General features: G+C 56.7%; 3 protein-coding genes across 4 annotated transcripts in view; 1 reads left to right on the top strand and 2 right to left on the bottom strand.

Annotated features, from left to right (window-relative positions):
• Positions 1-12,064: 12,064 nt before the first annotated feature.
• Positions 12,065-13,679, bottom strand: HSPB1 (heat shock protein family B (small) member 1). The gene is made up of 3 exons (XM_032459596.1): positions 13,198-13,679; positions 12,469-12,532; positions 12,065-12,380 (listed from the first exon to the last, which is right to left on the bottom strand). The coding sequence occupies exons 1-3, from the start codon at positions 13,547-13,549 to the stop codon at positions 12,191-12,193; spliced, it is 606 nt and encodes a 201-aa protein (XP_032315487.1). The 5' UTR covers positions 13,550-13,679; the 3' UTR covers positions 12,065-12,190.
• Positions 13,680-20,274: 6,595 nt separating this feature from the next.
• The window catches only part of SRRM3 (serine/arginine repetitive matrix 3), a 35,056-nt gene continuing 27,643 nt past the window's right edge, over positions 20,275-27,687 (bottom strand). Inside the window, exons 11-15 of one of the 2 annotated variants that reach the window (XM_032459580.1) lie at positions 24,579-24,937; positions 23,761-23,985; positions 23,536-23,673; positions 23,044-23,148; positions 20,275-21,771 (exon numbers count right to left, since the gene is read on the bottom strand). In XM_032459580.1, coding sequence (XP_032315471.1) covers positions 21,546-21,771; positions 23,044-23,148; positions 23,536-23,673; positions 23,761-23,985; positions 24,579-24,937 — 1,053 coding nt within the window. In that variant the 3' untranslated portion in view covers positions 20,275-21,545. The remainder of the gene's footprint in view (positions 21,772-23,043; positions 23,149-23,535; positions 23,674-23,760; positions 23,986-24,578; positions 24,938-27,687) is intronic. The other variant, XM_032459581.1, reaches the window with a different exon arrangement.
• Positions 24,057-27,687, top strand: part of STYXL1 (serine/threonine/tyrosine interacting like 1) — a 129,569-nt gene continuing 125,938 nt past the window's right edge. Inside the window, exon 1 of the transcript XR_004312555.1 lies at positions 24,057-24,079. The gene's annotated coding sequence lies outside the window, so the exon portion shown is untranslated. The remainder of the gene's footprint in view (positions 24,080-27,687) is intronic.

Below are 27,687 nucleotides of genomic sequence, written 5' to 3'. Positions count from 1 at the left end.
ATGTAAGACTGGAATTTGCCCAGAGGATTTTTCACAGACAAATTTCTCTTGAGATAAAATACTGTGTGGCTGCATTTCTACCCAGTTTTAAGAGCTCTTACTGTGGTGTTGAGTTCTCAAACTTAAACTTTTTCATCTCTGGACCACTTTACATAACTTTTAAGAGCTTTTATTAGGGTCTATCCAAAACTAGAAACTGAAAATATTCGTTTAAAAATAGTAAAAACCTATTACATGTTAAGACACCTAACAATTCCATGAAAAGTGCTTTCCAAAACAAAAAATAGAAGAGTCGCGTTGTTTCACAGATCTCTCAGAAGTCATGTGGACTCCCATAATTGGTTCTGCATACAGTCTCTTGTGATACATTTCAAGTGTGAAGTATTTGAGGGGGGAAGAAACCTAGCATCACAATGATAAGTAGTTGGAAAATAGCCCTGAAGAACTGAGGTTAAGAAAGCTGTCCCGGGGGAGGGTCTAGCTCAGTGGTAGACCATGTGCTCAGCATGCACGAGGTCCTGGGTTCAGTCCCCAGTACCTCCATTAAATAAACAGACAAACCTAATTACGCCCATCTCCCCGTCCCGCCAAAAAAAGCTGTCCTAATCCAGAATTAGATGAAACTCTGGGACAGGCACCAATGACAGAGGTCCTCCTCTTCAGTGCACTCTAGAACTGAGAGAGGGAAGCAAATAAAAGGTGATGGGCAGGAAGGAGGGAAACTGTAAGGAAGTGAATGATGCTCTCTGCTTGGGGCATCCACAGAGCAGAGTTCTCCATTCCTAGAACTTTGCAGGTGGAGTGGAGGGGACCTTTTGGTGTAGCAAATAAGCTGCTAGATGGACCAAGTGCAGTCTCCCTCCGCTCTGTGTAATTACCGTAGCAGTGGGCCTCTGAGCTGGTCAGCTGAACCTGCATGTGGACTCTCAGTTGTTGATCTGCATTGCTCAGAATGGCAGCTTCCTCCTGTGCACAGTTCTAAAAGGAAGCTTGGGGAAACGACCTGAAAACTAGCTGGGTAACACTGCTCTGTTTCTAGGAGTTGACATTAAGTGGTCCAGCCTAATCAGAACATTAAAATGTGGTGTACCAGCTTGCTAATTAGCCTGCTGGTTTGAATTTTCCAACTCTGGTATGGATAAATTTGGTTGGATCTGAACGGCCACAAACCCTACCTGTAATTAACCAGGTACCTGTGGTCAACAAGGAGTTGGGGTGAGAATGGCTGGGTCACACGACTCAGTCCTTGGTACCAGGTCTTGGAATTGTCGGTATTTCATCTTTCTATTTTTATAGGGGAAAAAAGTGCAAAGAGACAGTATCTTGTTCACAAAACTTAAAATACTATCTGGCTAGTAGTTTGGAGACACTTGGTTTAATATGGCTGTTTCCCAGCCCCCCGGTTCCCCTTCCTGTAGATACCCAAGCACTCTCCTCAGTGCTTTCTAATCTGGCTCAGTTTGAGAAGACAGACTTGACTGTTTTTGAGATTGGAAGGATTTTTGCTTCTTTTGAGCACTAAGTGACCTATGGGCCATATAAGGTTTTGCCTTGTCATTTAAAATATGGATAATTGAAATTTATGGTCCCAGTAGTTGCCTCTTGAGGTAGATTGAACCCTGTTTAAAGGATAGCTAAGTGGTATTGGTGTACCTTACCCCCTACCTTTTATTTTTAAAAAAATTCGAACACAAAAGTTGAAAAGAATGGTACAGTGATAACCAAATACCCATTATGTACACACTTAACACTTTTTGTTTTATATTTCTCTTTGTCTTGTGGAACCTTGAAAGTAATGACATTTTACTCCCTATGTTCATATTTTCCTAAAAGTAAAGACATTCTCTTGTAACCACATTGTTAACCACACCTAAGGAAATCACAGTAATTCCCTAATATCAGCCTATATTCAAGTTTCCCCAAATTGTACCCAGAATGTTTTTGATAGTGCTTTCTAAACCCCCTTCCCACTGATCTAATTAAGTTGATTAACTGGATTTCAGTATTGTTTCTTTAGCCTCTACTGCTTCCATTTCTTTTTTTGTAACACTGACTTCTCCAGATACCAGGCTACTTGGTGGATTTGTCCAGTTGTTTCCTCCTGTGTCATTTGATTTGTTCCCTCCCTGCTGGGTCATTTTTTTGTCTTGCATACAGCTTTTGTCCTTCATCCAGCCTTTTCAGTAGTTCGGGTGGAACTGAATTTGAATTGAATGGTGGCTGGCTCAGGGCTCTCCCCCAGAATCGGGTGGTCCTAAGCAGCAGCCAGTGCCAGGGCCTGTTAAATGAGCCCAGGAGAACCATCTTTTCTGACACAAGTCTTCCAGGCTAGGGTGTTTTGCCTCCTCACAACCCTCTCTTGCTTCCCTTGGATGGGAAAAGTACTAGGTAGGTACTCAGCACTTGCTTTGACTCAGCAAGCCATCTCACTCATGTACTCATTTGGCCTGGTGAGTCCTGGTGGTCTGCCGCTGTTCTGCCCCTGTGCCTGGGGGAGATGGCAAAATAGTGCGGCCCACCACCTTCCCAGAGTTCTCAGGAACCTGCAGTCAGGTCTGAGAGGCTACCTTTGTATTGGATCTGCCCTGGGAGAATGAATCTAGACTTTAACACAATCTTGGTGTTAACTGATGTTCAAATTACCCTATTTATTGGCTCTTACATAAGGAGCCAAGAAAGAGGCATCAAAACCTCTTTCGCTTTCACAGTCAGATTTTAGGGATGGTTGGTCAGTTCTTCAAAGCCTGACTGAAAGGTAATCTTGGATTTCCTTAGGTTAAAGACCCTGCCTCCCAAAATATGAAGGTTTTACATTATGGTTTATAGATGTTTTTGCGTACTCGATTTGGGAACTGCTCAGTTTAAAAAAATTAAAAGAAAACCCTTTTGGGGAATGTTGTGGTCTCAGTGGTAAGTTCCAGGTTGGAGATGGTAGGGGAGTGGGTGGACCAGGAGTGAAAAACACTCTCCTGACTAAATTAGATTACATTCGAACAAACAAGATAGACTTGGGAAATAATGGCTGGGTAACCCGTATAAAGGATGAGCAGCTTGTGGCTGACTGCAAGCATTCTAGATGAGTTCCTTTGAATGTAATTTCCCTAAATGCTGTCCAGAACCCCAAGATCAAATAGATACCACATTCTACTGCTGGGCAAAAAGCAAAAGTAGCAATACTTCCTGTGATGTTAGGATTTAAGATTTATTTAGCTCAGTGCGACAGGACCAAAACGAACCTAGATAACAGAACAGCCCTGGCCCACCCCTCAAGGCTTCAGCACCTACGAATGCACCAGCGACTGTTCTGACTGCCCCTGTATCATTACTTGGGTTACCAAATACTTTACAGGACCCTGGAGTTGGGAGGATTCAGCATCCATCCAGGCCCCAATCTGGGCCCCGGCCCAGCCCTCCACCTAGCGGCTGGCTCCAGTGGCGCCGTCCTGTTCCCGCCCCACTTCTCCAGGACCCGGCTCCGCGGCTGGCCCGCCCTTCCCAGGCCCCGGCCCCCGAGTGTCAGCCGAGTTCCGGTTCCTGCAAGCCTTCCCGCTACCCGGGTTACACCCAGACCCCGGCACGGCTGCAGCGCCCTGGAGCCCGCCCCGCCCCTAGCTCCGACCCACCCCGGAGCCCCACCCTCAGGCCGCTCTCTGGTCACCTTCCATCCGAAACAACCTGGGCCCTGGGGGCAGGCTCTTGGTGTCTGAGTGTGCCCGGGGCCTCACTTTCTGTGCCGGCACATTTGCGCGCATTCGCACCCGCGAACCCACGTGGGTAAGCTGCTCGGCCCTGCGCGGTCGTGTAACTCGGGGCCGCCCTGAAGGCCCACGGGCTCTGACAACCCGGGATCGCGAAGGGGCCCGGCCCGGCCAGACACCCGGATGTGAGCGGGGCGGGGACGCGGCCGCCTTCCAATCGCGGGCAGCAGCGAGAGCCAATCACAGCCAGCCCGCCCCGCTCTTCCAATGGTCGGCCTGTTGCTAGGGTTCTGCGCTGGGATCCGCTTGGCGGCTGCCCAGGCCCCTTCTCTCCCCTCTGGTCCTCCTCCCACCGCGGACCTTCGTCCCCCCATTCTCCACCCTCCTCTCTCTCCTCTGTCTCCGCCCTCTGCGTGCGCCTTTGTCACCCGGAGTAACCTGGTCTGGGCTCTGCAGGGCATTACAACGCCTTATAGGGTGCTAGCGACGTCCGCGGGCGTGATCCGTTGCCGCGGCCGGCGGAAGAGCCGGTTTTGGAGGGTGGAGCTTCGGGTCCCGCTGGACCCTTGAGCACGTTCCTCTCTCATGTCCTGCCCGGGTTCGCAGTGCTTTCTTACCTACATATCGCTCATTTGTAACCAACCCCAAGTTATCTACTTCTCCCCATATTTCAGAGGAAGCCGATGACTCAGTACAGCTTGCCCGGCCCACGCAGCAGTTGGATGAGCTCAAAGGGGAATGGCGATTCGGGTCTTTGAAGTTCCATCACTTCCCAGGCTCCATGGCAGAGCGGTGAGGTAGCGGGCGGCTGGTGAGGCTGGAGAGGTGGGCTGAGGCCTGGCCGCCTATGAAGGCCCATCCTCCTTCCCGCTCTGAACGTCCCTCCATCCCCACCCTCTGCATAGACGCCTCTAACTTTGAATTGAGCGGCAGCCGTCCAGAGCTCGCATCCAGAATCCGAAGTCAGGAACGTTAGGGAGCGCAGACACCCCGATCTCTGCCCTTCTCTCCTCCCCGACGTAGAGCTGTAGAATCTGAGGCGCGGGAGGGAGATGGGTTGCCCAAGCCATAGTCAAACCTGGATTTAGGTATTGAAGACCAAGTAAAGTGCATACACTGTTTAGAATGGTGAGATGTCTGTCACTCAGCAGTCTGTCATTTTCCAGATGAAGGGTTCTCAGTGGCAGAAAGCTTTGGAGTTTAGGATTTGGATTCCTGCCCCATTCTGTCCTAGTCATGGGGCATAACTCGTCAAGTTCCTTAGTCTTTCAGAGGGTCAGGTTCCAATCTGTAAAATGGGAATAATACCTCATAAAAATGCCCAATATTGACTGGGTGCCCCAGGCACTGTTCCAAAGGCTTCACTTGTGGAAGCTCCTCTCACTTGTGGAAGCCAGATGGGAGGCTTCCTGATTCATGAATCCTTGATTAAAGCCAATTAGATGTTCACATTTACTCAGGTGAGTTTTGTTTTTTAAGACACCTTATTAAAACTGGTCACATCTACCTTGGTTAACTCCATTTTCTTTCTTTTCTTTTTTTAATTTAGACAATCTGTTCCTTCTCAGAACTTTATGTTCCTGATTATAAATTAAATCATTTTATAAACTTTTCCACTGCTTCTCTCTATCCATCCTCTCATCATTTAAATTCATTGTCTTAAGTCTTGGAATCTAATCTACACTTATTTTCTAAAGCTCAAGTCCCATTTTCCTGTCCTTTCATAATGAAACTGAAACCACAGTTACCATTTCCTCATATTTCCCTCAACTTCTGACTTACAAAGATTACCAGTGATTTCACTATGCAATAAGGGTGATCTCCATATTAATGTCTTAATAAAATCAAAGTTATCTCCCCATTATCAATTCCTATGAGTGTTTCAATGTTTATCTTCCTTGAAAAATAAATAAAAGCTTCCCATGTATTAATTCATGTAATCAGTTTCATTTTGCAGAGGAAGAAACAGACTTAGCAACTTACCCATGGTCCCACAGCTAGTAAGTGTCCCAGATGGGATTTGAACCCTTGCAGTTTGACAGTGGTGGCCACTAGTACAACCTTAATCCTCTGCTGCCTCTCAGCGGCATGGGATTGCTATGAGGATTTAATAAGCTGAGTGATTGGCAGCTAGCAGGTGCCCAGTACATGCCAGTTATGATTAGTAACAGAACACCTATGCAGCAAAGGCAGAGGGTGGGGCAGGCCTCCCTCACTCCTGGGCTCCAGGCCTTGGCTGCCAGACTCGGCAGGCCAACCAAGAAAGCGAACTGGGTCCTCCAGAAGGAGGAAACTTCCAGGAGGTTTGAGGGTTCCAGGTGACTGAATCCCAGAGCAGAAAAGAACATGGCCAACGGCTTGGTAGGTGCAGGGTTGGGGGTGTCAATGTTTTCAGATACTTGGGTCTTATGCCTCCTTTTCTGCTCTGGGACTGTCAGGACCCAGAAACTGAGCAGAGATTCCCGAAAGTTCTGGGGTGGGTGGTGTCAGGTATCTGGGTGTCTCTGGGAGAGCACCAGGGGGCAGTCACTTACTGTCCTGTCTGGGTCTGCGGGAGGTGGGGAGAATGTGGGGGGTTCTAGCCCCAGTGTATCCTGCAGGGGGCGTCTCAGGGCCTGCCCTGGCAGCTCTCCATCCCCCTCTCCAGTGGGGCCAAGGCTTCCTTTCCGGAGTTGGCTGGTACAGCCGGAGGCCTGAGCTGGCTGGGCCTGCTGCCTGCTTGGTAGGGATGGAATACTCCTTCAGAACCACTCTTCCTCCCACCCAGAGCCTTGGGGCTCCAGGACCCCTGCGGAGGGATTGGCCTGTGGGACCACTCCCAGGATTCAAGGCCTTTAGGCTGGTCAGGCCTAGAGAAGGAGGTTTTCAGGATCTTCAAACTGGGCTGCCAAGGGGATTGTACAAGGATAGCTCAGCCACCAGGGCCAGGGGAGATGTGAGGGAGGGCGCTCAGGGGAGGGAGAAGGCTCAGTGATCAGAGAAGTTGGAGGACTCCCGGAAAGGAGGGGGTTTCAGTGTGGGAGAAGTGGTGCAGTCAGGGATGGGGCTAAGAAAGGGAGATGGAGGAACAGAGAGGGATAGGGAGACCTAGCTAGGAGGACAGGTGCTCAGAAGGGGCTCCTTGAAGGGAGGAGGGCTGAGAGAGGGTGAGAGACCTCAGAGAGGGAGAGGGCTGGGTGAGGAGCAGGCTCAGGGACAGCTCTGGTCATCCACTCACCTGATTAAGTAAGTTCTCAGTCTCCCCATCCCACCACCTCCTCAGCCTGAATACAGCCATCCCTAGGGGGCTTTCAGAAGGACTTTCTTGAACCCATCTTGTGGGTGGAGGAACGATGTGGGGAAGAAAAGTGTTATCTAGACCTGCCCTGGGGTGAGAGCCAAGATTCCTCATGCCAGTCCCTGCTGGTCCTGCAGAGGGCTGTCCTTATACCCTTGGATGCCCCTGGGACTTTGGCCTTCCTACCATTGTTAGGAGACCTTGGGTAGCTGCCAATCTTAGTGAGTCCCAGTCTGCACAAAGCTGACAACGCTGTTGGAAAATCACGGCAGGAGGGGCCTCAGCGGCCACTCAGGCTCCTCAGAATGGAAACTGAGCCCAGAGCAGGGCTGGACCCCAGGCCATGCCTCCAGCAGGGACAGAGCTGGCTGGAACCCAGAGCTGGCCTCAGCCCAGTGCTTTTTCCTGAACACAAAGCTGCTCCTGCCACCTCTATCCATTCTTTAATCCAAGCCTTCCTGGCAGGTTCTGCCCTGTTCAGCCCTGAGGTGGGGGTGAGGGTAGACTTCCTTCCACTGGGGAAGCCTCTGGACCACCAGTGCTGCATCTTGACCCAACCATTGCCACTTAGGCTGGGCAGGGAGGTGTATCAGGCTGGTGGGCGTGCAAGGCTGGAAGGAAGGGTGGGAAGGAAACTCTCTTAGGGCGGGTCAGATTTCCCCAGAGTCCCTAGACATGACCTTTCTCTCTGGGCTGGGAGTGGGGAGCCCTGGCCGGACACTTGACTTTCCCTTGCCCTCAGTCTGCCCTTCAGAACTGATGGAGGTGGTTGACTGCCCAGTGAGGCTCTTCCACCCTCCATGCTCTGAGCTGAGGCCATCCAGAGATTCTGTTATTGATCCAGAGCTGTCTCTTCAGGGGGAGGGTATAGCTCAAGTGGTAGAGTGCATGCTTAGCATGCATGAGGTCCTGGGTTCAATCCCCACTACCTCCTCCAAGAATGAATAAATAATTACCTCCCCTCACCAGAGCTGTCTCTTCTTAGCCAGGCCTGGGATTCCTGTTATTTTTCATGCTTTAGCTCTCCCAGCACAACAGAGCTGTCTCGTAAGAGGCCCATGAGAATATGGCTCATCCTTGGGAGGCAGAGTTAGATGCATACAGTGAAGCCAGTCACCTGGGCAGGTGGAGGAGGACCCAGAGCTCTCGACTAAGAGGATCTTGCCAGGGATGGAGTGCCTCCCACCCACAGGCTCCTGTGCTCCTCAGGGCTGGAACACAGGGGCACTGGTAGATGAACAGACAGTACACGCTTTGGGGCGGGGGACAGACACTGGGCCTCCTCCACATTCCCAGGGCCTACTTCCCTAGGAGAGCAGCATGAGGTCAGGGTTAGCCCCCATTTCATCAGGGTCTGAGCTCCAGGGTCCAGGGCCAGACTGGCTGAGACCAGCCCAGGCTCGCCCAGCTGCCCTCACCCATACCGCATCCTCCTTCTCTGCTTTGGTCCTGAGCTGGCAGCTCGGTCCCTTCTGTGCAAGTCTGGACCTGGGGCCAAGCCCTGAACCGCACGGCTGTCCCATACTCCCAGGTCCCACTGTGTGCCTGTTGGGGTGGAGTGCAGTGCAGAGGTGCAGGGGGTCAGGGTGAGGCCAGCAGATAGGACGCCTGTCTGCTTGATCTCCACCCTGCCCTGGGTTCTGCTGGAGCAGGCAGCGCTTGTGTGGCTGTCAGCAGACCAGAGGTCTGGGGTCTCTGTCAAACTCCTGGCCAGCCCTGGGAAGGGGCTCCAGGCCTACCCAACCTTCCTCTCCTTTCTTGGCTTGGTTGCCCCTCCCCCGTCACAACAGTGCTCAAGTGTTGCCCTTTGGCCCCAGCACTGAGGTCCTCTGTGCCCATTCCCCACCCCACCCCACCCCACCTTCTCCATGGAGTAGCTGTGCCTGGCAAACCCTAGGTTGGTTCTGTAGCAGCGAAGATGGTGGTATCTACAAACAGTTCAGTCCTCCAGCAGCCAAGGTCTGGGGGCTTCTTGATCTTACAGAGACCGTGAGGTCAGGAAGCTTCGGGCAGGGAGCCATGGCAGTCGAGGGCTCAGGGCTTCAGCAAGTCTCCTCCTTCCCTCGCCCAGCACCCCCACATCCCATCTGTCACCCCACACCACAGAGCCTGCTGCTGCCACATCCTGGCATATGGCCCCCTTCCCCCCATCCCTGGCAGGACCCATGCTCACAACATCTCAGTAGCACATTGCCCCCTGCCTCTCGGCTGGCCCTTCCCAACCACTCTCTTCTAAGATCTGAGACCATTTCTAAAGCAGGGATGCTTCAACTCTTTGATGATTCAGTAGCCTGCACTTAGCACAGCCTTTAGTGCCCTCCAAGACGGCCCCCACGACCTCCCTCGCTTGCTGTCTGTGCTTGCAGCTCCTTCTCCAGCCTGAATGCGCCAGCCTTCCAGCCCTCAGCCATGCAGTCCCCTCTTGCCTATTACACAAGGGTCACTTCTGGAAATCCTTCTTTCCCACTCCACAGAGGCCCTGCAGCCTGTCCTGGCCCCTCTCTAATGATAATCTGCTTGTCACTGGGCTGTGTCCTCCACTTGCCCCCTTGAGCTCAAGCAGGGACTTGGACCAATGGGCTGGCTGCTGGGCCCAGTGGGGGTGCCAACAGGAAGGGCAGATTTCACAACTGAGAGGGAGAGAGGAAAGGAGAGACCCAGGGATCAGCTTCGAACTGAGCTCCCCACAGATTCCCTAGGGGAGCTGGGGCTGGTGAGAGGTGAGTGGCCACCAAAACAATGTGAGGTCCTTGAGGGAGCCTTTGTCATTGGTCTGGAGCAGGGCGCACTGCCCCTCAGACCTTCGGCTGAGCACGGGGCGCAGATGCAAGAATTCACTGAACCCAAACCAGCGTCTGAGTCTGCAGATCTGATGGACATCAGGGGCCTTGAGAGAGGGACCTAATAAAAATCCGGGCAAGGCCTGAAGAGGCTGGGAACAGCGGTAGGGCAGGGACTCCCCAGGTCTCCTGATACCCAGTGCCTGCCTCTCCCAGTGGAGACCCCCAGACCTGAGCCAGCCTGCCTGTCCACCACTCTGCCCGGAGGTGCTGCCCAGATCATCCAGCTTCCGGGCCAGCCCAGCCTCTGACTCCCCTGCTGCCTCTGCCCCACCCTCACAGTGTGGCCCAGGCGGGCTCAGTTTCCTCATCCGCTACTTTGGTTTCCCAACTGGGGCCTGTTTCCTTTGGAGGGACTGAATTCATGTCTTCCCTACCCTGTGCCCCGGCTATGTCCCAGATGATTAACTGAGCCCTTAGGAGTTCAAAGCTGCTGCCCTTGGACTCCACTCCTGTAGCACCAACAGCACCAGGCGCCAGCCCCTGCCTGCCCCAGTCCACGGCCCTGGAATCTGGGCCTGAGACCCCCGGCAGCTCCCTCTAGGCCATTTTGCAGCCTTGGCCCCTTGAGCAGCCCTGGCTGCGGGCTCTGCTGCATCCTGGTCTTCCCCCTCTTGAGGCCGCATAGAGCCCCTGCAGGCAGCACTTCGGGTGCCTCTCCCCCACCAGGTTGCATCTGAGCTAATCTGCCCTCCCCTGCCTGTGACCATACAGATGTCCCTCCACACGCCCCCAGACAAGCCCTGTGAACCCTGGCCAAGTCCCGTCGCTTCTTTGAGGCTTGCCGCCCAGTTGTCAAGCAGGAGTAAGCACACCTCTTCTCAGGGCTGATGTGAGGATTACCTTGTCAAAGGCTTGCCACCAGCTTTCCCACACTTCAAGGACACTGACAGAGGAGCTGGCAGCCTGGCAGCCTTGTGATCACTCCCTCTGACCAGACAGGAGGACCCAGCCAAAGCTCTGGAGGTCAGGGCCACCGTTTCCAGCCACCAGGGAGCTGGCCGGCAAAGCAAGGGCGAGACCCAGACGGGCTGACCACAGGAACGTGGAGGCGTCCAGGAGACACCTAAGATGTAGGGGGGTGGGGTGGGGGTGGGGTATGTCAAGGAGGAGGGCAGATTTAGGAGATTGGAACTCAGGGAACAAGCGGTGGAAGGGCGGGTAGACTGGGCAGTGCCCTGGCTGACAGGCCCAGACCCGCGCTGCCAGCTGGGCCAGCACAATCCTGGTTCCGTGTGTTTACTTCCCTGTTGGCCTCCCTCCAGGTTTGGGGCCTTCGAGTGTTGGGACCTGCTCTGGCTTGATGCCTGCTCCAGGTTGTGGCATCCTGCCGGGGAGTAGAAATTGAGAAGCCAGGCAGCGTAGGGGGTTCGGGGGGGCCTCAGGCCTCTCCCTCTGGGTGCCGCTCCTCTCAGCGACCCTGGGGAAGTAGGGCTCTGTACTTAGGAAAGGGTCTGGCCGCAGCCTCAGGTGCTGGGACCTGGTTGGTAGAGATCATGTGGGGTCTCTCAAGATCTTGGAGACTTAAGACTAGGCTCCAAATCCCCCATCTGCTTTCTCCATCCCCTAGGTCTCTCTGAACTCTCCTTGGGCCTGTGAGAGGGTGGTGAAGACAAAGGAGAAGGCCGAGGCAGAAGTGACTGTCCCGGCTGGGGCCAGTCAAGGCAGGCCCTCTGGGAGTCACTATCTTCCCCATCAGGACTTTGCTTCTCTCCTACCAAAACCTAGGCCATACTGCACTCACTCTCTGCAGGGTGCCCTCAGGCCAGAGAGCCCAGGCCCCACTCTGCCCGCATGGCGGAGGACGGGTCCTTTGATGAAAAAGTTGCCTTAGAGTCACCAGGGGTGGTTACACCTCCCATACCTTCTCAGTGGTCCTGCCCCTCTCCACGATGATGAAGTCAGTAGGGGACCCTGAGCTCCCAGGAAGCTCTCCTCCCTGGCCCTGCTCTGTCCCCCTCCACCTGCCCCCTGACCAGGTGTTCCTGAGTGCCTAAGCCTGGGCCAGGGGCCTCTCTGGGTTCCTACCTCCCACACCTGGCCCTGGGGGTTTTAATTGCTATAAACAATCACTTCTCTCTTAGTAGACAAGGTATTGGAAAGCAGGGCTGTGCCCTGTGATAGACACGGGTGTACCCGCAGGGCCCAGCATGGGGCTTGGCATACAGCGGGCCCTCAGCAAATGTGATGAGTGTGTGAACCAGCACCAACCCCTAAGCCTCCACAAACACACCGGGTCTGAGGCAGTGGCCGGCAGGAACTTAGAACTTTATTTGAGAAAAACAGAAGGTAAACGTATCAAAAGAACATAGAGGCTTGGAGAGTGGGGATGGTCAAGGACGGCTACTGTGGGGTAGACAGCTGGGCTAAGGCCTTTACTTGGCTCCAGGCTGTTCGGACTTGCCAGCTTCTGGGCCCCCAAGTTGGGCACGGGCTTCGAAGGTGACAGGGATGGTGATCTCCGCCGACTGGGTAACTGGCTTGGGCAACGGGGCCTCCACGGTGAGCGTGCCCTCAGGGGACAGGGAGGAGGAGACCAGGGTGGGGTCCACACCGGGGGGCAGCCTAGACACGCAGAGAGAGAGGACAAAAGTTACACACTAGAGGGTCGCTGCGCCCTCCCCCGCCCCCTAGATCCGACGCCAGGACTCACGTGTATTTCCGAGTGAAGCACCGAGAAATGAAGCCGTGCTCATCCTGTCGCTCTTCGTGCTTGCCTAGAGGGGAAGAGGGAGGTCAGAGGAGATGGGCAGGGGCGTCTCCAGCTGGCCCACATCCAAACACGCCCCACCTGGTGGCCAGGACTCATGGCAGGAGAAGATTCACTAAAGGATTTGGGGGCCCGACTGTCTTGGGACCTCAGAAGCTTCTGGAAAGTTCGGTTCAGGGGCTTTGGGCTGGAGAGTAGGGACGCAGCGCCGGGCACGCGCACACGCCCTCTCCGCAGACCCAGGCTAGGGGCGGGGACCGCGCTGGGGGTGGGGACCCGACGCCCTCTTCACACCCACCTCAGGCTGGGCGGGGCGCGGGTGGGCGCAGGGAGACCTGGCCCCTCAGAGGTGGGGTTGGGGGGTGGTCTCTGCTGGAAACGGGCGTTTCTTTCCCTAGTAGAGAAGTTTTAGGGCCCACAGTTCCCTTAGGAGCTACCAGCAAGGCCCCCCGCCCCCATTCTAAAGAAGCAGACACAGGCCAGAGGGCAGGGCGAGGAGGCTGGGCCCAGCTCCCAGGACTCTGTCCCCGGGTCCTCGGCTAAGTTTTCACTTCCCAGGCCCCTCGCCCTGCCCAGGGCTCCTCCCCTAAACGGGCGAGAGGCCGGGGCGGGCGAGAGGGGAAGGAAGGCGGGGGGTGGGGAGCCGGGGTCCTCAGTCCCCGGAGGGCTCACCAGTGATCTCCACCACGCCGTCCTTGGTCTTGACCGTCAGCTCCTCGGGGGCGAAGTGGTTGACGTCCAGGGACACGCGCCAGCGGTCGGCCGTCTGCTGGATCTCCGACACGCCGCTGCTGAGCTGCCGGCTGAGCGCGCGGCTGTAGGCGGGGCCCTCGATCGCGGCGGGGTGCAGCGGGCGCACGTAGCCCGGCCAGCCGCTGTGGCTCAGCCACTGCGACCACTCCTCTGGCAGCCGGGGCAGCCCGAAGGCCTGCTCGAAGAGGCGGCTGTGGGCCGGGTACCAGTCTCGGAAAGGGTCCCAGCTGGGGCTCCGCAGGAGCGAGAAGGGCACGCGGCGCTCGGCCATGGTGGCTCGGCGGGATGCGTCTAGCTGAAGCTCGGGGAAGTGGAGAAGTGTCTGGCGCCGGACCCCGCAGCGCTTTTATGGGCCTCCAGCCGGGTATTTTTAGCAGGCGGTGTTTCAGGTCTCTATTAATGGCAATGACTGGCTGGGGGCGGCCCCTCCCCCTGCGTTCCCCTCTACTGCATACTGGGGCGCGGGGCGGGGCGAGGAAGGACCTGCCCACATCTGGAACCTTCTCTTGTTTGAGAAAACAAATGACTGGAGCCCCGCTGCTGGTGCAGTGCCCACTGCCGGACACTCGCAGGTTTGGGCGCTAAATCGCTGGGCCACACCCTGTGGATGGTCCCGGCCTTTTGTCCAGAAGCACAAAACCGAGAGAAATCGGGCTGCTTGTCCCGGGAACACACAACTAGAAGTGGCAGAGCCGGGATTTAGATCACAGGGTGTCTGTGAAACAATGTCTTAAGAAGTATCATGGTTACGAGTGTGGCCTGGGGAGCCAGACTGGTTCACATCCTGGTTCTGCCACTAATTGGATGAACTTGTGCAAATAAGAGTCTTTGTGCCTCAGTTTCTCCATCAGGAAAATGGGGATAATGATAATAATAATGCTTCCATCACTAGGTTGGTGTGAGGATTCAGCAACTTAATGCAAGAAAGCATTTTAGTCCAAGTCCTGCTGTGTGATAATTAAGTATTGTTATCGTTAGCTACCTGGAATTGAAGAGGGGGAGGAGGAGGGAGCGGCGTATGTCTCCCTATGGCAGATGCATGGCATGTGTAGGTCTGGCCGTTTTCCCCCTGCCCCCAAGTGCGGCGGACCCAGATCAGAAACTCTGAGGCTCAATGCAGAGAGAGGGTCAGGAGGAAGGTTATTGTGAAATCTCCCCATTATATCTATTTTACCATAAGGGGCCCTGGCCAGGGAACTTGACATGCAGCAACCTTGAATCTAGTCAGTGGGCTTCGCAGCTGTGATTTGGGACAAAGCCCCTCCTTTCCCTTTTTGTGGATTATGATCCTGAAGCCCCTTTTGTTTAGTAGTCCCACAGCACAAAGGGAGAAGGGGCTCCAGGCAGTTCCTTTAAACTTGCTTGGAGGCTGGGCCTGCTTAACCCCACATCCTATCTGACCACTTATGGGATCCAGGTCCCCACTCCTCCCTCTGGGAGAGGGTGCTGCCCCTAGGGTCCTGCCATAATCTTAACATTGTCTCTCCTGCCTTCATTGACATGACCCCAGTCCAGCCTTCTTTCTCCTGACTTCCGTCCTATTATTTCTCCTTTCTAGGTGAAAAAACTGAGGTTCAGAGAGACTGTGACTGGCCCCGGGTTTCCCGTAAGACACTAGCAGAGTAAGTCTTGCTTCTCTAGTGCTCAGGGCTCTTACCCTCTTACCCCTCCCTGGAGTCCCCTACTTCCTCTCCTTCCAAGACCCATTGGGCTTGCTGCGCCTCTCCTGCGGCTGAGCTGAGGCTGTGCTCCTGCCGGTTCCACAGGGAGCTTGCCCTGCCCAGGACCCCTGAGGGGCTGGAAGCCAGACTCCAGGCCACTCTCCTTGACGAGCCACAGTAGCAACAAATCTCATGCCGTCTCTGAGCCTCAGTTTCCTCTTCAAGAGAAAGAGCTCCTAGATATCTTTCTTACCCACCTGCTCCCCATCAGGAAAGAGCTGGCATTGGGCCACACATCTGAGGTCACCTCTGGAAAGGCCTCCAAACACCTGGAGCTCTTGTGGGCCAAGGGTAGGAGGCAGACAGGATGCCTGTTCTCTGCACCTCCTCCCTTGCTGGATTATGTCATGAGCCCAGTGGTCTCCATTGGGAGCCTCTCGCTGTCCTCCAAGGGTCTCAGCTTCAGGAAGCCCCAGGCCTTCCCTTCCTGGCACTCCCAGCCTCACCCATCCCCAGCTCTATAAAGTCGGGGTGAGGTCAGGAGCCAGGGAGGGCCGTCATCAGCCCCTGCCTGCCCATCGGCCCAGACTGGAGCCCAGGTGCCCCACCCTAGCGGGAGCTTTCAAATATAATCACAGATGCTTCCAAGTGTGGCCCAGCCAGTCCCAGCCTTGCTCTGGGTGGGGCCTGCCTTCCTAGCCGCCAGCATCTCGGAGACAGAGGCTCCCTTCATAGCTGCCTTCATCTTGCCTGAAACCAGGGCGAGGAGGATCCATCGCTGCTGCCCCAGCCAGGGGAAGTTGTGCAACCCAGGGCACAACCCCCAGCACTCTGTCCATGGGGCGAGGGAGGCAGAACTGAGAACTCACACCCATCTTCAATGGGTCAGCTCTTGAGGCACTCCTAGGTCACCTGGCCAATCACAGGGGAGGGAACATGGGTGGCTCTGGGTGGTGATAAGTGGGGTGGGAGTGTGGGAGTAACTGGATTTTGGGGTCAAGCATGGCTGGGCTTGAATCTGCTGCCATTCACTGGCCTGGTGACCTCTCTGAGCCACACATCCCCATTTGCAAAGCATGGCTAAGAACACATCCATCTTGCTGGGCTGTAGTGAATCTCTGATATGATAACGCGTGTGAAGTGCCTACTACACAGGAAGTGTTCATCGTTATTAAGGACAGAGGGCCTTTAATTTTGGATATTGAGACTTAAATTAATGAGAATTATCTGGTTGTATGTGCTTTATGGCATGTCCAAGTATCTTATCAGAGTCCCATTTTGGAGATGAGAAAACTGAGTCATGATGGCTCCAGGGTCACAAAGCCTGGGGTGGGGGTGGAGGGATTGGAGCCCAGGCCTCCTGCCTCTGGTCAGGCAGGGGAGATCCCAGGCAGTCCAGGGAGGGCCGTGGGCTGTGGCTTGTGGGCCCAGGGCGAGGTGTGCAGCCTGGACAGGGAGGGTTGGGCCAGCCTCTCTGGGTTCCACTCCAGCCCTGACTGGGCACCCTTCCTCCAGAGCACTGAGCTGCCAGGGGTAGTTTTTCTGGGATTAAGAGAACAACTCCACCCACCCAGGGATTTCTCAGAAGCCACAGCGGTTGTGGGGAGGTGGGTACTGCAGGAATTCCTTGATCAGAGGGGCCCCTCCCCTCACCCCTAGCCTCAAAGTCTGGAGTACTCTGCAGCAGCCCTGAGACCAGCCTCCCAGCCTCCTGCCTAGCCCTGTGCCCAAGGCCTTGGCCACATTAGCCACTCCCTTGGCAGGTCTTTGCCAATTGCGGCGGCACCAGCCCCTCCCTCCCTGGCCCAGCCTCAGAGAAAGCACGAGAGTCTTCAGGCAGCTGCTGGAGCTCCCGGGAGAGGCCTGACAGCTGATGGATTGCCAGTTGCTGGGCCTGCTGGGAGCTAAAGATGTGGGCAGCCGTAATTAGAGCGCATGGGGGCTGGGGGCACTGGGTCCTTCTGGAAGCGTCTAGACACTGCCCCTCTGGGAGTCCATTTCTGAAAACCTGTCTCTAGCCTGCTCATCCCCTAGGCCTCTGGCTTCTGGCTGGCCTTGGGGTCACCACATCCCTATCACTGCTGAAGGCAGGCAAGGATGGGCCAGGTGGGAGAGCTGTGGACCCATCCTCCCGGACCTCCCGCCCCACTGTCCAACAAAAAGAATCTGTCTAGCTTAAGAGTCTGGGGACCTACATGTCTCTGACTGTGACCTTGGCCAGCGGCCGGTCTCTGTGACTCATTTGCTTCATCTGTACCATGAGAACATCGGACTGGATGTTCTCGAAGACGCCTTCCAGCGTTGGTGAATCAACAGTTTCTCCTCCACGCTCCCCCTCCCAGCCCCCAGCACCCCCTCCTGGGATGTGTTTATGGTGAGTGGAAGCTGAGGGTAAAGGAGGACGTGGAGGTGATGGCATCCCTTGTGGTGCCCGTGGAGGTGGGAGGCCCTGTGGCTGGAGCGCCCTCATCCTGGGTGTCCTGAGAGCCTTTCTCAGGTGGAGAGGGGCCTGGAGAAGGAAAGGCAGGTGCCTGGTGATAGGGCCAGTTTGCTGAATATGCCCTCAGCTGAGAGAGGCCTATGGGAGGCCAGGGGGCTTCCAAGAGCATCTCAGAGAGACAGGGGATGGGGAATGCCAGCTGGGACCCCCAGATTGGGCATGTGCACTGTGACTTGCTATCCTGGGTCTGGGAAACCGATTAAGGAAAGGGGACGAATATGTCAGGGCACAGGAAAGCTTTGTCCAGCCTCCCGGCTACTGTGTTTGTTGGGAGAGGAAAGACAGAGGGGTCCCCAAGGCTCCAAAAGTGGAGAGAGAGAGACCAGGAGAGGACATACGATACCCAAACACCACATCTTACTAAGGTTCCTCCACCCTGGCCCCCATCTCCCCCTCCTTGCTACCTGATGTAAAATTGGAGTTTCCTGTTTCCCTGCCTGCCTTCCTGGCAGTGTTTTTCCATTTTCCCAAGGTACAGAACAGAAGAGTTCCAGCTGAATCCTCCGTCTGTGGGAGGGATGGGCCTGGTACCCTCCCTGTCTTTCTCAGGGAACAGACACCAAGTATCCAGGAAGGTGCCAAGGACGTGAGCTTCAGGGCTTGCAGTATGACATGGACACCGCCCCCGCCCCCTTCCCAGGGATCTCTCTCTGTCCAGGCCTGTTTTGTATTCCTTCTGGCGAGCTGCCAAGCCGCAGTTTTTCCTCTCTCTCTGTCGCCCTCTAGGGTCTTCCTGCCGCCACCACGCTTGCCTTTGGTCTCAGCCCTGATGGTCCCTGGAACTGCTCATTCCCTGGTTCCCCTCTTCACTCCTTTACTCAGTCAACAAACATTTCCAGGGGGCCTGTTTTGGGTATGCAGCAACAAGAAGGCATGGCCTGATCTCCAGAAGCTCACAGATTTAGGGAGAGAGAGACATGCCAACAAATAACTGGATCAAGAGCTTGGAGCCCTAAAAAGGCAGGAACAGACCCAGAGCTGGAGGAACCCAGAAGCGGGAGTGGCCACTGCAGCTGGGGCTCAGGAAGGCTCCCTAGAGTAGGAGGCAGCTGAGCTGGGCCTCAAACCATGAGCTCATGGGAACCTGTGGGTGTGGAGAGGGTGTGCACGGGGCCGAGGGGGGCCCAGCGAGGAGGGTCAGCTGGAGTCCAGGACAGTGGTAGGAGTGGAGGCTAGAGGGCGGCAGGAAGCAATTCCAGGTGGAGCCATTTGGATGCCTTCCAAGCCCGTGACTGGTGGGCACGGTCACAGGATCTACAGGGCAAGGAGTTCTGTTTCATTAATTCAGTACTGTGTCCTCAGAGCCAGGAACTGGATGTGGCGCTTAGTAGGTGATTAATAAGCATGTATGGAATGAGCGAGTGAATGGTCAGATTTGCATTTTAGGTACGGTTGGGATGGGCTGGAGGGGGCCTGGCTCAGTCAGGCCAGCTAGTGAGGAGGTGAGCATGGGGGGAGCAGTCCAGGTGAGAGGCTAGGAGTGGGGGTGGGGCAGAAAAGGTGGGCACGGCCTGGCTGTGGGATGCTGATGAGGGATGAGGAAGGCAGTCAGGCTGGGCAGTGAGGGAAGGCAATGGGGGAAGCAGGGAGGGGCAGGGTTGGGCTCAGTGGGAGACAGGCTGAACTTTTATGCCCACCTTCAGGCATGTTACATGCCCCACCCCCACCAAGAGGTGGCATGTCCAGAATGGGGCCAAGTCTGCTTTCCCTGTAGCCCCAACCCTTGCCTCAGACTGAGTTTTGCTGAACCTGTATAAAGGGTTAAAGAGATCCCTGGTGTGTCTTTGAACAGCTTCCTCAGATCAGAAACAGAGCCACCAAAGGCCTCCTCCGGTGCCCCTTCCAGTCTGAGCAAAAGCTAAAGAGAGGGTCGTGTGTTGACACAACTGTGTGCTTCAGAGTTCAGCTCCCCTGCTCTGGGGCCCAGACCAGACCAAGGACGTCTCCTATGTCTCGGCTCATGCAGACCAGAGCCATGATTAGTCAGCTGCCTTCTCAGCAGAGGTGGACCAGGGTTCTCAACCTGTGGGGCCCTAAAGAATGGCAGAGTGTCTGTGAGATCTGAAGTTGCCTGCAGAGTGTGGGCTTATGCGCCTTCTTCTCGGGAAAGGGCTCCCAACCTTCGTCAGATTCCCCAAGAGCAGTTGATTTAAAGTAGGTTAAAATCTATCACTCTAGGAAAAGAAGGAAGAGCAGAAGGAGAAGGAAGGGGAGGATGTGTGTGTAGATCTATATAAAGGAAAGAAATACGTGAGTAGCTATTAAAAAAAAAACACCATGTTAAGGTCTCCCTTTCCAATCCCCATTCTAACACCCGCCAGGGCTGGATACACAGTGTTTTCCTTAAGTGGCCACTTATGGACGGCTCATGCTGTGCCAGGCCCTGTGCCAAGCACTCTGAGGACAGCATCCCCTTTCGGCATCCTCCCGGTCCCCTGTGGATCCTGGCTTCACAGCCAGTGTTGCTCCAAGCTGTGTTCTAGCCACTTAACCTTTAGGGAGGGTCCTGCACGTGGGCCTGTCCCGGCCCCGTCCACTGCTGAAGCGAGACCATGTGTGAGGGTTGGCGGATGGGGATATTCAAGGCCACAGGGCCTCCAGGCTGGGTGGAAGGTCTTTTTGGGTCCCTGTTTTTCTTCCCATTGAGCTGAGCTGCAGGCTTTGCAGACTCATGAGTGGAGGCAGCAGGTGGGCATGCTAGGCCCTGGTTCCTTGGTGCCAGCTCTTATCCTGGGTCCCCAGGAGTCTGAGCCCCCCTCATTTCTCAAAGGGAAGGACCCCAGGACCCCCTGTCCTCCCCACACTCCCCAGGTGCCCAAATCCACAGAGGCCTGGTCTCACCACCTGCCGTCCGGGCACCAAGTGTTTTATTAGAGTCCAATTTTTATCCGCACCGCGGAGGAGGGGGAAATTGAGAGGGAGGAACCCGGATCAGACCCCAGACCCCTCCCCCAACCGGAGCCCAGGGTATCTGCCCTGTCGGGCCAAGGAAGACTTCATGAGATCCCTGAGGGCCCCAGGAGGAGGGGGCTGGGAGCAGCAGAAGAGGGCTGGGGACCACTGCTTCCCCATCCTTAACCCAGGCCAAGGGCCTCAGTCTAGATACTACCCTTTCTTCAAAGAGCTGTAGCACCCCTCTCTGGGAGAGGAGGAAGTACTGCCTTGGGCCCCCTGCTCCTTTGTGCAGGCCCGGAAGCACATGCTCTCCTCTGCCTGCTGCCATCTGGCCCATGTCCCAGCCACTGGGCACACTGGGACACTGAGGCCCTCTCAGTCATTGACTGCATTGCTTTGCCCCCTCACAGGCTCCTCTTCCACCTACTCCTTCTCTCTTCCACTTCCTGACCCCAACCCCTTTTGATCTCAGGGTCAGATGCTGTTGTGGTCTGTATGTCCCCCCTCTTGTCATGCAGAAGGCCTGCTGGCATGGCCTTGACCCAGGGCATGCGGTGAGGAGGGGAAAGCCTGGCTTGGATAGGTGGGACCATGGGTGAGCTCCCAGACCCTCAAGCTGAGGCTTAGGGGCCCACTGAGTCTGGGCACTCCTGGGCTAGGGGAGGGCTTTGGGGAGGCTGTGGGGCCAGCCTTCAGCCCTCAGCCAGGGTCCTCCTGCTGCCAGCTCAGAAGGGAGTAGTTCCCCAGCCTGGATGGTGTGTGCCAAGGGTTAGGCCATCCTTCCTTCTGTCTGACTTAGCTCCTGCTTGCTGTCCCACCTCCATGTCCACCCGGTGACAGATAAGAGCTGAGGGTCTTCTGGAGTGGCAGGGGAGGCTCCTAGGTCTGGCACCTTCAAAGGATCCTTGGGTCCACTGAGCTGAGGTCCCCAGCCTGGTGAGCTGGCATCAAGCAGGAAGGAGGGCAGGGTGATCCCTGTGTTCAGAACGGCTCTTTGTTCCCTGGACATGGTGGTTAGGCAGGAGGTGGGGGTGGGGACCCTCTAGAAGCAGCAGAATCCAGTCCCTCCATGTCTGCAGGGCATCCATCCCCAAGGTCTTCTCTGGCCCCAGGACCTCTTTGTAGCAGTGGGGTGCAGGCCCCCCACGGGCCCTGGGGCCTGACCCCTTGCTGCTCCCTGTGTTGAGAGCATGAAGCTGGGTCTGCTGGGCTCAGAGGCCCCCACTCTCTGAGCTACTCCGGCTGTGGTAGCTGGGACTGGGGGTCCGAGAGGGGCTGCGCGTGCGGCTGCGGGTCCGACTGCGGCTGCTGTAGCTTCCGTGGCTGTGGCCGGGGCTGGGGCTGCGGCTGGGGCTCCGGCTTGAGTAGTCACTGCTCAGGCAGCTGGAGGAGGATGAGGGGCTGGGCCGGTAGTAGGGGATGGGACGCTTTCGGGCACTGCCGGGAGGGAAAAGCCGATTACAGGCCATCCAGGGCCCTGAGCTCTGCCAGTTCTGGGCCCTCAATCAGGCCTGGAGCCCCTCCCCAGCAGTGGCCAGGGCTTCCCTGCCTCAGTTTCCCTTGAGACTTGGCCTTGGAATTCTCCCTGCCTCCACCCTCCCCCCCGCCCTGCCCCAGCAAGATTGGACACACAGTGGTTACTTGCCAATTTCATGTGATCACTTTGTTTTTCCCTCACTTGTCTGCAGGGAAAGGGGACCAAGTGTCTACCTGACTGGAGCGGGTGCTCAGTATTTGTTGAATAAATGAAACTTACAAATATAGACAACTCACATTAGCCAAGCTAAGCCAAGTGGCTTCTGTGCATGGGAAGATTTGTCAGTATGGCCCAGTCCTGCTTCTTTGTTCCCCACAGAATGGAGGATTTTGGTTTTCAGGTCACTCGGAGGGAACAAGAAGGAGCCCCCTGGCCACTGCTGCCCCTGCCCAAGGCCTGGCCCAATCCCACCGGCCCTGCCCCACTCCTTACTCAGCTACCTCCCTCCGGCCTGGAGTTAGTTTGAAGCCAGGAGACTGTGACCCAGAGAAAAGAAAAGAGAGTTAAGGGGGCAACAGTGTCCCCATCACGTGGGGTTAATTCTGAGGAGGGAAACAGGTGCACATTAGTGGGAGGAGGAGGAGGCTCCCTGGGAGGGGGACTGAGGTGAGTGCCAGGTGGAAGGTGTGGAGGTCCGGCCATCTTAGGACCCCCTGCATATGGGGGTGTCTGAGGGCAAGCCTTAAGCCTCTGGTGTTCTGGCCTCTAGCTCTGGGGCCAGTGCCCCCTTCTCCCTCAGGAACATCTGGATCATCAAGGATTAGTAAGGGCTGGTTTGAGAATCAGACCAGGTTAGAGCTGAAAAGATGCTCAAGGAGCCCTGCTTATTTTTTGGACGTGAGAACCGAGACTCAGAGAGGCACACTGATATCCCAAGGCTGCCCAGCAAGTCTGAGGCAGAGCTGGGCTCAGAATTTTGTCTGTGGCCCTCTAACCCCTGTCAGGGGTCTAGGGCTTCAGGGTGATCTCCACAAATGCAGACAGTCATCTCACCTAGAGACCTAGGCCCAGACCCTTGAGTCTGGCCAACTGTGTGGGCAAAGTGGGAGGGGCTGGTTCCCCCCACAGCTGCCCCAGAGACCAGACTGGGGGTGCCCCCTCCTCCAAGTTTCCCAGGGGGCTGGGAAGGGAGCAGAGAGGTTAGTGAGAAAAGGAGAGGCAGAAAGACTGACAGCTGAACAGAGCCAGTCAGCTCACATGGGCATCTCCCCTGCAGCCTGTGGAAAGGGGGTCCACCTGGCCCCCAGGCTGGCCACAGGCCACTCAGCAGACTGGACCTTGAGATGAAGGAGAAAAGGAGACATCATTGCCAGGAGATGAATGTGGGGAGGGATGAAGGAGGGAGGGGCTCCAAGAGGGATGGCTGGAATCTTCCAGAGCTGAACACCTTGTCTGCTGGTGTACCCAGACCCAAGAACACGGCCCCTCCCCTCCATGGCCTTCAAGACCCTTCCCTTCTGGAGGCCTCCCTCCACTCAGTGAGCCTGCACCTGTCTCTCTGGTCCCAACTCTTCCCCAGCACCTCAGCCCTAGCCTGAGAGCTCTCTTCCCTTCCCTGAACCCCTACCTCCTCTTCTTCAGGGCCCTCCCCTCCCCGGACGGAGCAGGTTCAGTCCGTCGAGGGCCCCCGAGGTCCCTGCCCCTCGGGCCAGGCCCCTCCGTACCTGGTGATGCGCCGTGGCTCCATGAAGCTGGGCGAGTCCCGGCGCCGCTTGCGGATGGGCGAGTAGCTGCGGGAGCGGCGCCGGGCGCGGGCAGCCTCGGCCTCGGCGTGCCTCGCGCGGCCCTCGCCGTCCTTGTCCCTGCGGGGCCCCGGTCCGAGGTGAGCGACACGGCGCGGCCGGCCCGCCCGGTCCCGCCGCGGCCGCCATCCCTGGGCCCGCACTTACCGGCCCACGGTTTTCTTGGGCGACGGCGAGCGGCTGGGGCTGCGGGTCCTTTTCTCCGCTGAGCGCGAGCGGGATTTGGAAGGCGAGCGGCTGGAGCTCCACGAGCGCGGGTGTGGGCCCGGGCTGCGCGACGAGCTCTTCCCCTCCGGGCCGCCGTGCCTGCCGTGCGCGCCCGGGGACGGGGAGGTGCTGGCAAGCCGGGCGCGCGGGGGCCGCTCCTTGGCCCTGGAGGAAGGGCACGGCGACAGAGGGCTCAGCTGGGAGAAAGTGGGCGCCAGGGAGGGGCGCGAAGGGAGACGGTAGGGGTGCTGGCTGACAGGTAAGGGCTCGCGAAGGGAGAGAGTGGGCCCAGTGGAGAGGAAAGGACTCGGGAGGGGAAGGGGTTCTTTAGGGCAGTGGATCGAGCAGGGGCAGGGTTAGTGATGGGGAGGACGTGGTGTGTGTTGGGTGGGAGAGAGGTTCCCGGAGGAGGGAAGGGGGCGCTGGTAGGCGGAGAGGAATCCGTGAGGAAGAGGCCGATCCGGGCTGCCGAGGGAAAGTGATCAGGGAGTGTGGGGCAAGTGAGGGAGGAGGGTGCGCCGTCGTGGAAGGAGGATCTGGATGTTAGCAGGGGGTAGTGCGGGGATTGCTCTGCGGAGTGGTGGCGGGGGAGGGTCAGTGACCCGGAGGTCAGTGCGCTGGGAGTGAGAATGAGCAGGGAGGAGAGAGGGATCGGTGCGGGGAGTGGGGGGTGGGTGGGAGGAGACAGTGCTTAGTGCGTGGAGGGGAGCCCCGTGCGGGTCCGAGACACGCGGCTCCCTGGGGTCGAATCCACTCACCGTTTCCCATGTCCGCCGTGGCCTCGCTCGGAGCTGGGCTCGGGCCCGGGGCCGGGGGCGCCGCCGCCCGAGTCGCTGCTGGAGCGGGCCCTGCTGAGCGAGCGCGACGAGCCCCGGGGCGGCGCGGGCCGGACGCGCCGGCGGCCCCTGCGGCGGGGCGCGGACGCCGAGGACCGCGAGCGCCGCCGCCGTCGCCGCCGCCGCCGTCGCCGCCTGGCCGCCCCGCCCGCTGCGCGGCCTCCTCTGCCCTGCGACGACGGCGCCGAGCGCGGGCTCGGGCTCTCCTTCCCTTGCGCGGGCGGCGTGGCTGCGCCGGCCTCCGCCTGGTCGCGGGCCCTGGACGAGGGCGAGCTGGGCTTCTGACGGGGAGAGAGGCAGAGAGGGCACGGAGGGGGTGGAGAGGGACACGGAGAGGGCGACAGAGGCGAGGAGAGACGGGGCAGAGACGGGGAGAGACAGAGGCGGAGAATCCAGAGAGGGAGAGGCAGAGGCAGAGCAGACAGAGAGGAAAGAGACATGGAAAGGTTAGAGAAGCAGAGAGAAAAAGCGGAGACGGAGGAAAGGAGGAGAGACAGAGAGAGAGGACAGATCAAGAGAAGGAGCGAGAGATCCAGGGTGAGAGAGCGGGCGGGTGGGGTGGGGGGGGAGAGAAGGAGAGGGGGCTTTCACCGGGCCCAGGCCAGGGGCTGCCAGTCCCGGAGCATCGCACACACGGTTCCCCGCGCCTGCCCTGCCTCTGCCTCTCCTGAGTGTCCACCTTCTGGCCTCAACAGTGCAGCTCATGCAAGGTTCAAGGCATGCAAAACACAAGAGGGACGGAGCGGTGGGGGGTAGGGGGCTGACAGGGAGGGGATCCAGAACGGGCACGGGGGCTGGTTTTGCGCCCCCTCGACGGGACTGAGGATCCCGGCAGAGAGAAGAGAGAGGGCGGGCACCGGGAGGCCGGGCCAGGGCCAGCCTACCAGGCCAGGCCCCCCAGCGCGTGGGGGTGGGTGAGGGGATGGAGGGGGCACACGGCACACAGAGGGGGGTGGGGCGGGGCAGGACAACTGAACTCAAAACTGAACCGAAGATAGGGAGAAAAAACAGAAATAAAAAAACAAAATCCACAAATGTCATTAGATACCAAAATCAAAAACAATGTCTGAACTCCTGGGGAACTGACATTTTTCTGTTAACATTTTTTCTTTCTTTGTTTTCCGGCCCTGCAGAGACCTGTGGAGCTGTCAGTAGCACCCGACTGTCTTTCTGTTTCTCTCTTTTCTTTTTCTTTTTCTTTTCTTTTCTTTTTTTTTTTAAAGTTCTGATTTTTTAAGTCCCTCTTGGTTAACGTCCACTTACCAATAAAGTGGCACTTCCTCCTTTAGTAGGTAAGGTGTGTAAGAGAAGGGAAAAGTGTGGTAGCGTAAGTTCATCATTAGATTCACAAAAATGCAAGAGAGATAGAGAGAGAGAGAGAAAAACGTAACCACCCCATTCCAGGCCGAGGAGGCCACGCTGCCTCTGGAGGAAGGATGGGCAGCGCCCGGCTCCTCGGGCCTGAGCAGTCACCTCTTGGTGACCGCTGGATAGAGATGTCGAATGTTTTTCCAAAAGTGGAGTCAGTACACAAGGATGGGGATACAGAAAACCAGAAAGGGCACCTGGTACCATCAAAAGGGCCCTGGCTGGGAACTAGGGGTCTGAGAGCCTGCCACTGCCTCACTGAGTGACCCTTGCCAAGTTACTTCCCCATTCTGGGCCTCAGTTTCCGCATCCACAAAATGAGAGGGTTGGGCTTTGCTTTCTGATGTCCCTTCCAGAGCAAATATTCCAGGATCTCCTGACCACCCTCTCAATCCCCCTCCCTCCACAGAACTGACCCTTCCTCCTGTCCTTGGGTTTCTATCCACTAACAGTTGATAGCACTTATCTGTCTGTAAGTCTGTCCCTTAACCCCTCCTCACCCCCCCCCCCCCCCCCCGTCACCAGCACCAACTTGACTTTGAACACCTCCAGGGCCGATTTGGTGTTGGAGTTGACTCAGTAACCTGTTTTTATCATAGTACTTGGCATCTAGTAGGGCCTCAATGGGGTTTGCTGAGGAAAGAAGAAATGCCCTTGCAAGGGCCAGGGCCAAACCAGGGAGTCCTAGAAAAGAGGCAGGATCTGGACCAAGCTCTTTTGGCAGGAGGAGAAAGCAAAACCAGCTGCCATGCCTCAGGGTACCTTGCTGCCCAGGACTGGAAGGGGCGTGGCTTCCTTGGCATGGCCCCAGGTGCTTCCTCCTGGGGTGGGGTGGTGCCCAGATCTCTCTGTACAAGCTGGAACCAGCCAGGGCATGAGGTAGAGGAAGAAGTCAGCCCCATGGTGGGGTGAGAGTGAGCAAGGCACAGCTAGCTTATGATTGCTGGCTGCAGCAGCCAATAAGCACCAGCCATAGCGGTGAGAGCAGCTGCTCAGAGCCAAACGGGCCATGAAGACCTGGGAGAGCCTGGTGTTTCTGTTTGGGGCAGAGGCAGGCATAGGTAAGCAAAATGGATATCATTGGGTACTGACATGACCCTCTGAGCACTCTGACCTTCCTGATCTGGACCAACTCACCTCTGCTAAGAGAGATGGAGGCTGGGCTGTTCAGCCATGGCCGCTCTCAGAGAAATGGCAATCCATTCTCAGTAGACATCACCAGGAGACCCATGGCTCCCCTATCACATACCTCCACCCCAGTAGGTGGCCAGTGCCTCACAGCTCCCAAGCCCCCCGAAATAGGTTCTATCATCCAGCATTCTTTTCCCTACAGAAGAGATAAATGAGAAAGAAGTCTCCAGGAGCCTCAGATTTCTAATGTCTTTCCTATGCCCTGGGTTGTCAAAGAGTGTAAAGTGGACGGATACCATCTGCGGGGATGGGAGGTCCGGAGCCAACACACAGTAGCCCATACCCAAGGACATGCTGGACCTTGCCTTTAAGAAGCCTTTGCTTGTGACTTTGGTCAGCAGTCAGCAAGGCAAGTGGGCAGAATACTAAACTTGGGAATCAGGACTTGGATGTGAATCCTGGCTCCAGCCCGGAACCTGGATCTGAGCCAACTGCTTCTGATTCCAGGGAAGAGGCCAGTGGTGAAGGTCAC

The sequence above is a fragment of the Camelus ferus genome, chromosome 18 (genome assembly GCF_009834535.1).
Source record: "Camelus ferus isolate YT-003-E chromosome 18, BCGSAC_Cfer_1.0, whole genome shotgun sequence".
Lineage (NCBI taxonomy): Eukaryota > Metazoa > Chordata > Mammalia > Artiodactyla > Camelidae > Camelus > Camelus ferus.
The sequence above is the reverse complement of the archived record's forward strand: the minus strand, read 5'-3'. Positions and strand labels throughout refer to the sequence as shown.

Coding starts and splice junctions, on each gene's coding strand:
- HSPB1 (XM_032459596.1), bottom strand. CDS start 13,549: ATGGCCGAGCGCCGCGTGCCCTTCTCGCTCCTGCGGAGCCCCAGCTGG. Junction 12,533..13,197: donor CGGCGTGGTGGAGATCACTG/GTGAGCCCTCCG, acceptor CTTCCCCTCTAG/GCAAGCACGAAGAGCGACAG. Junction 12,381..12,468: donor TGCTTCACTCGGAAATACAC/GTGAGTCCTGGC, acceptor CTGCGTGTCTAG/GCTGCCCCCCGGTGTGGACC.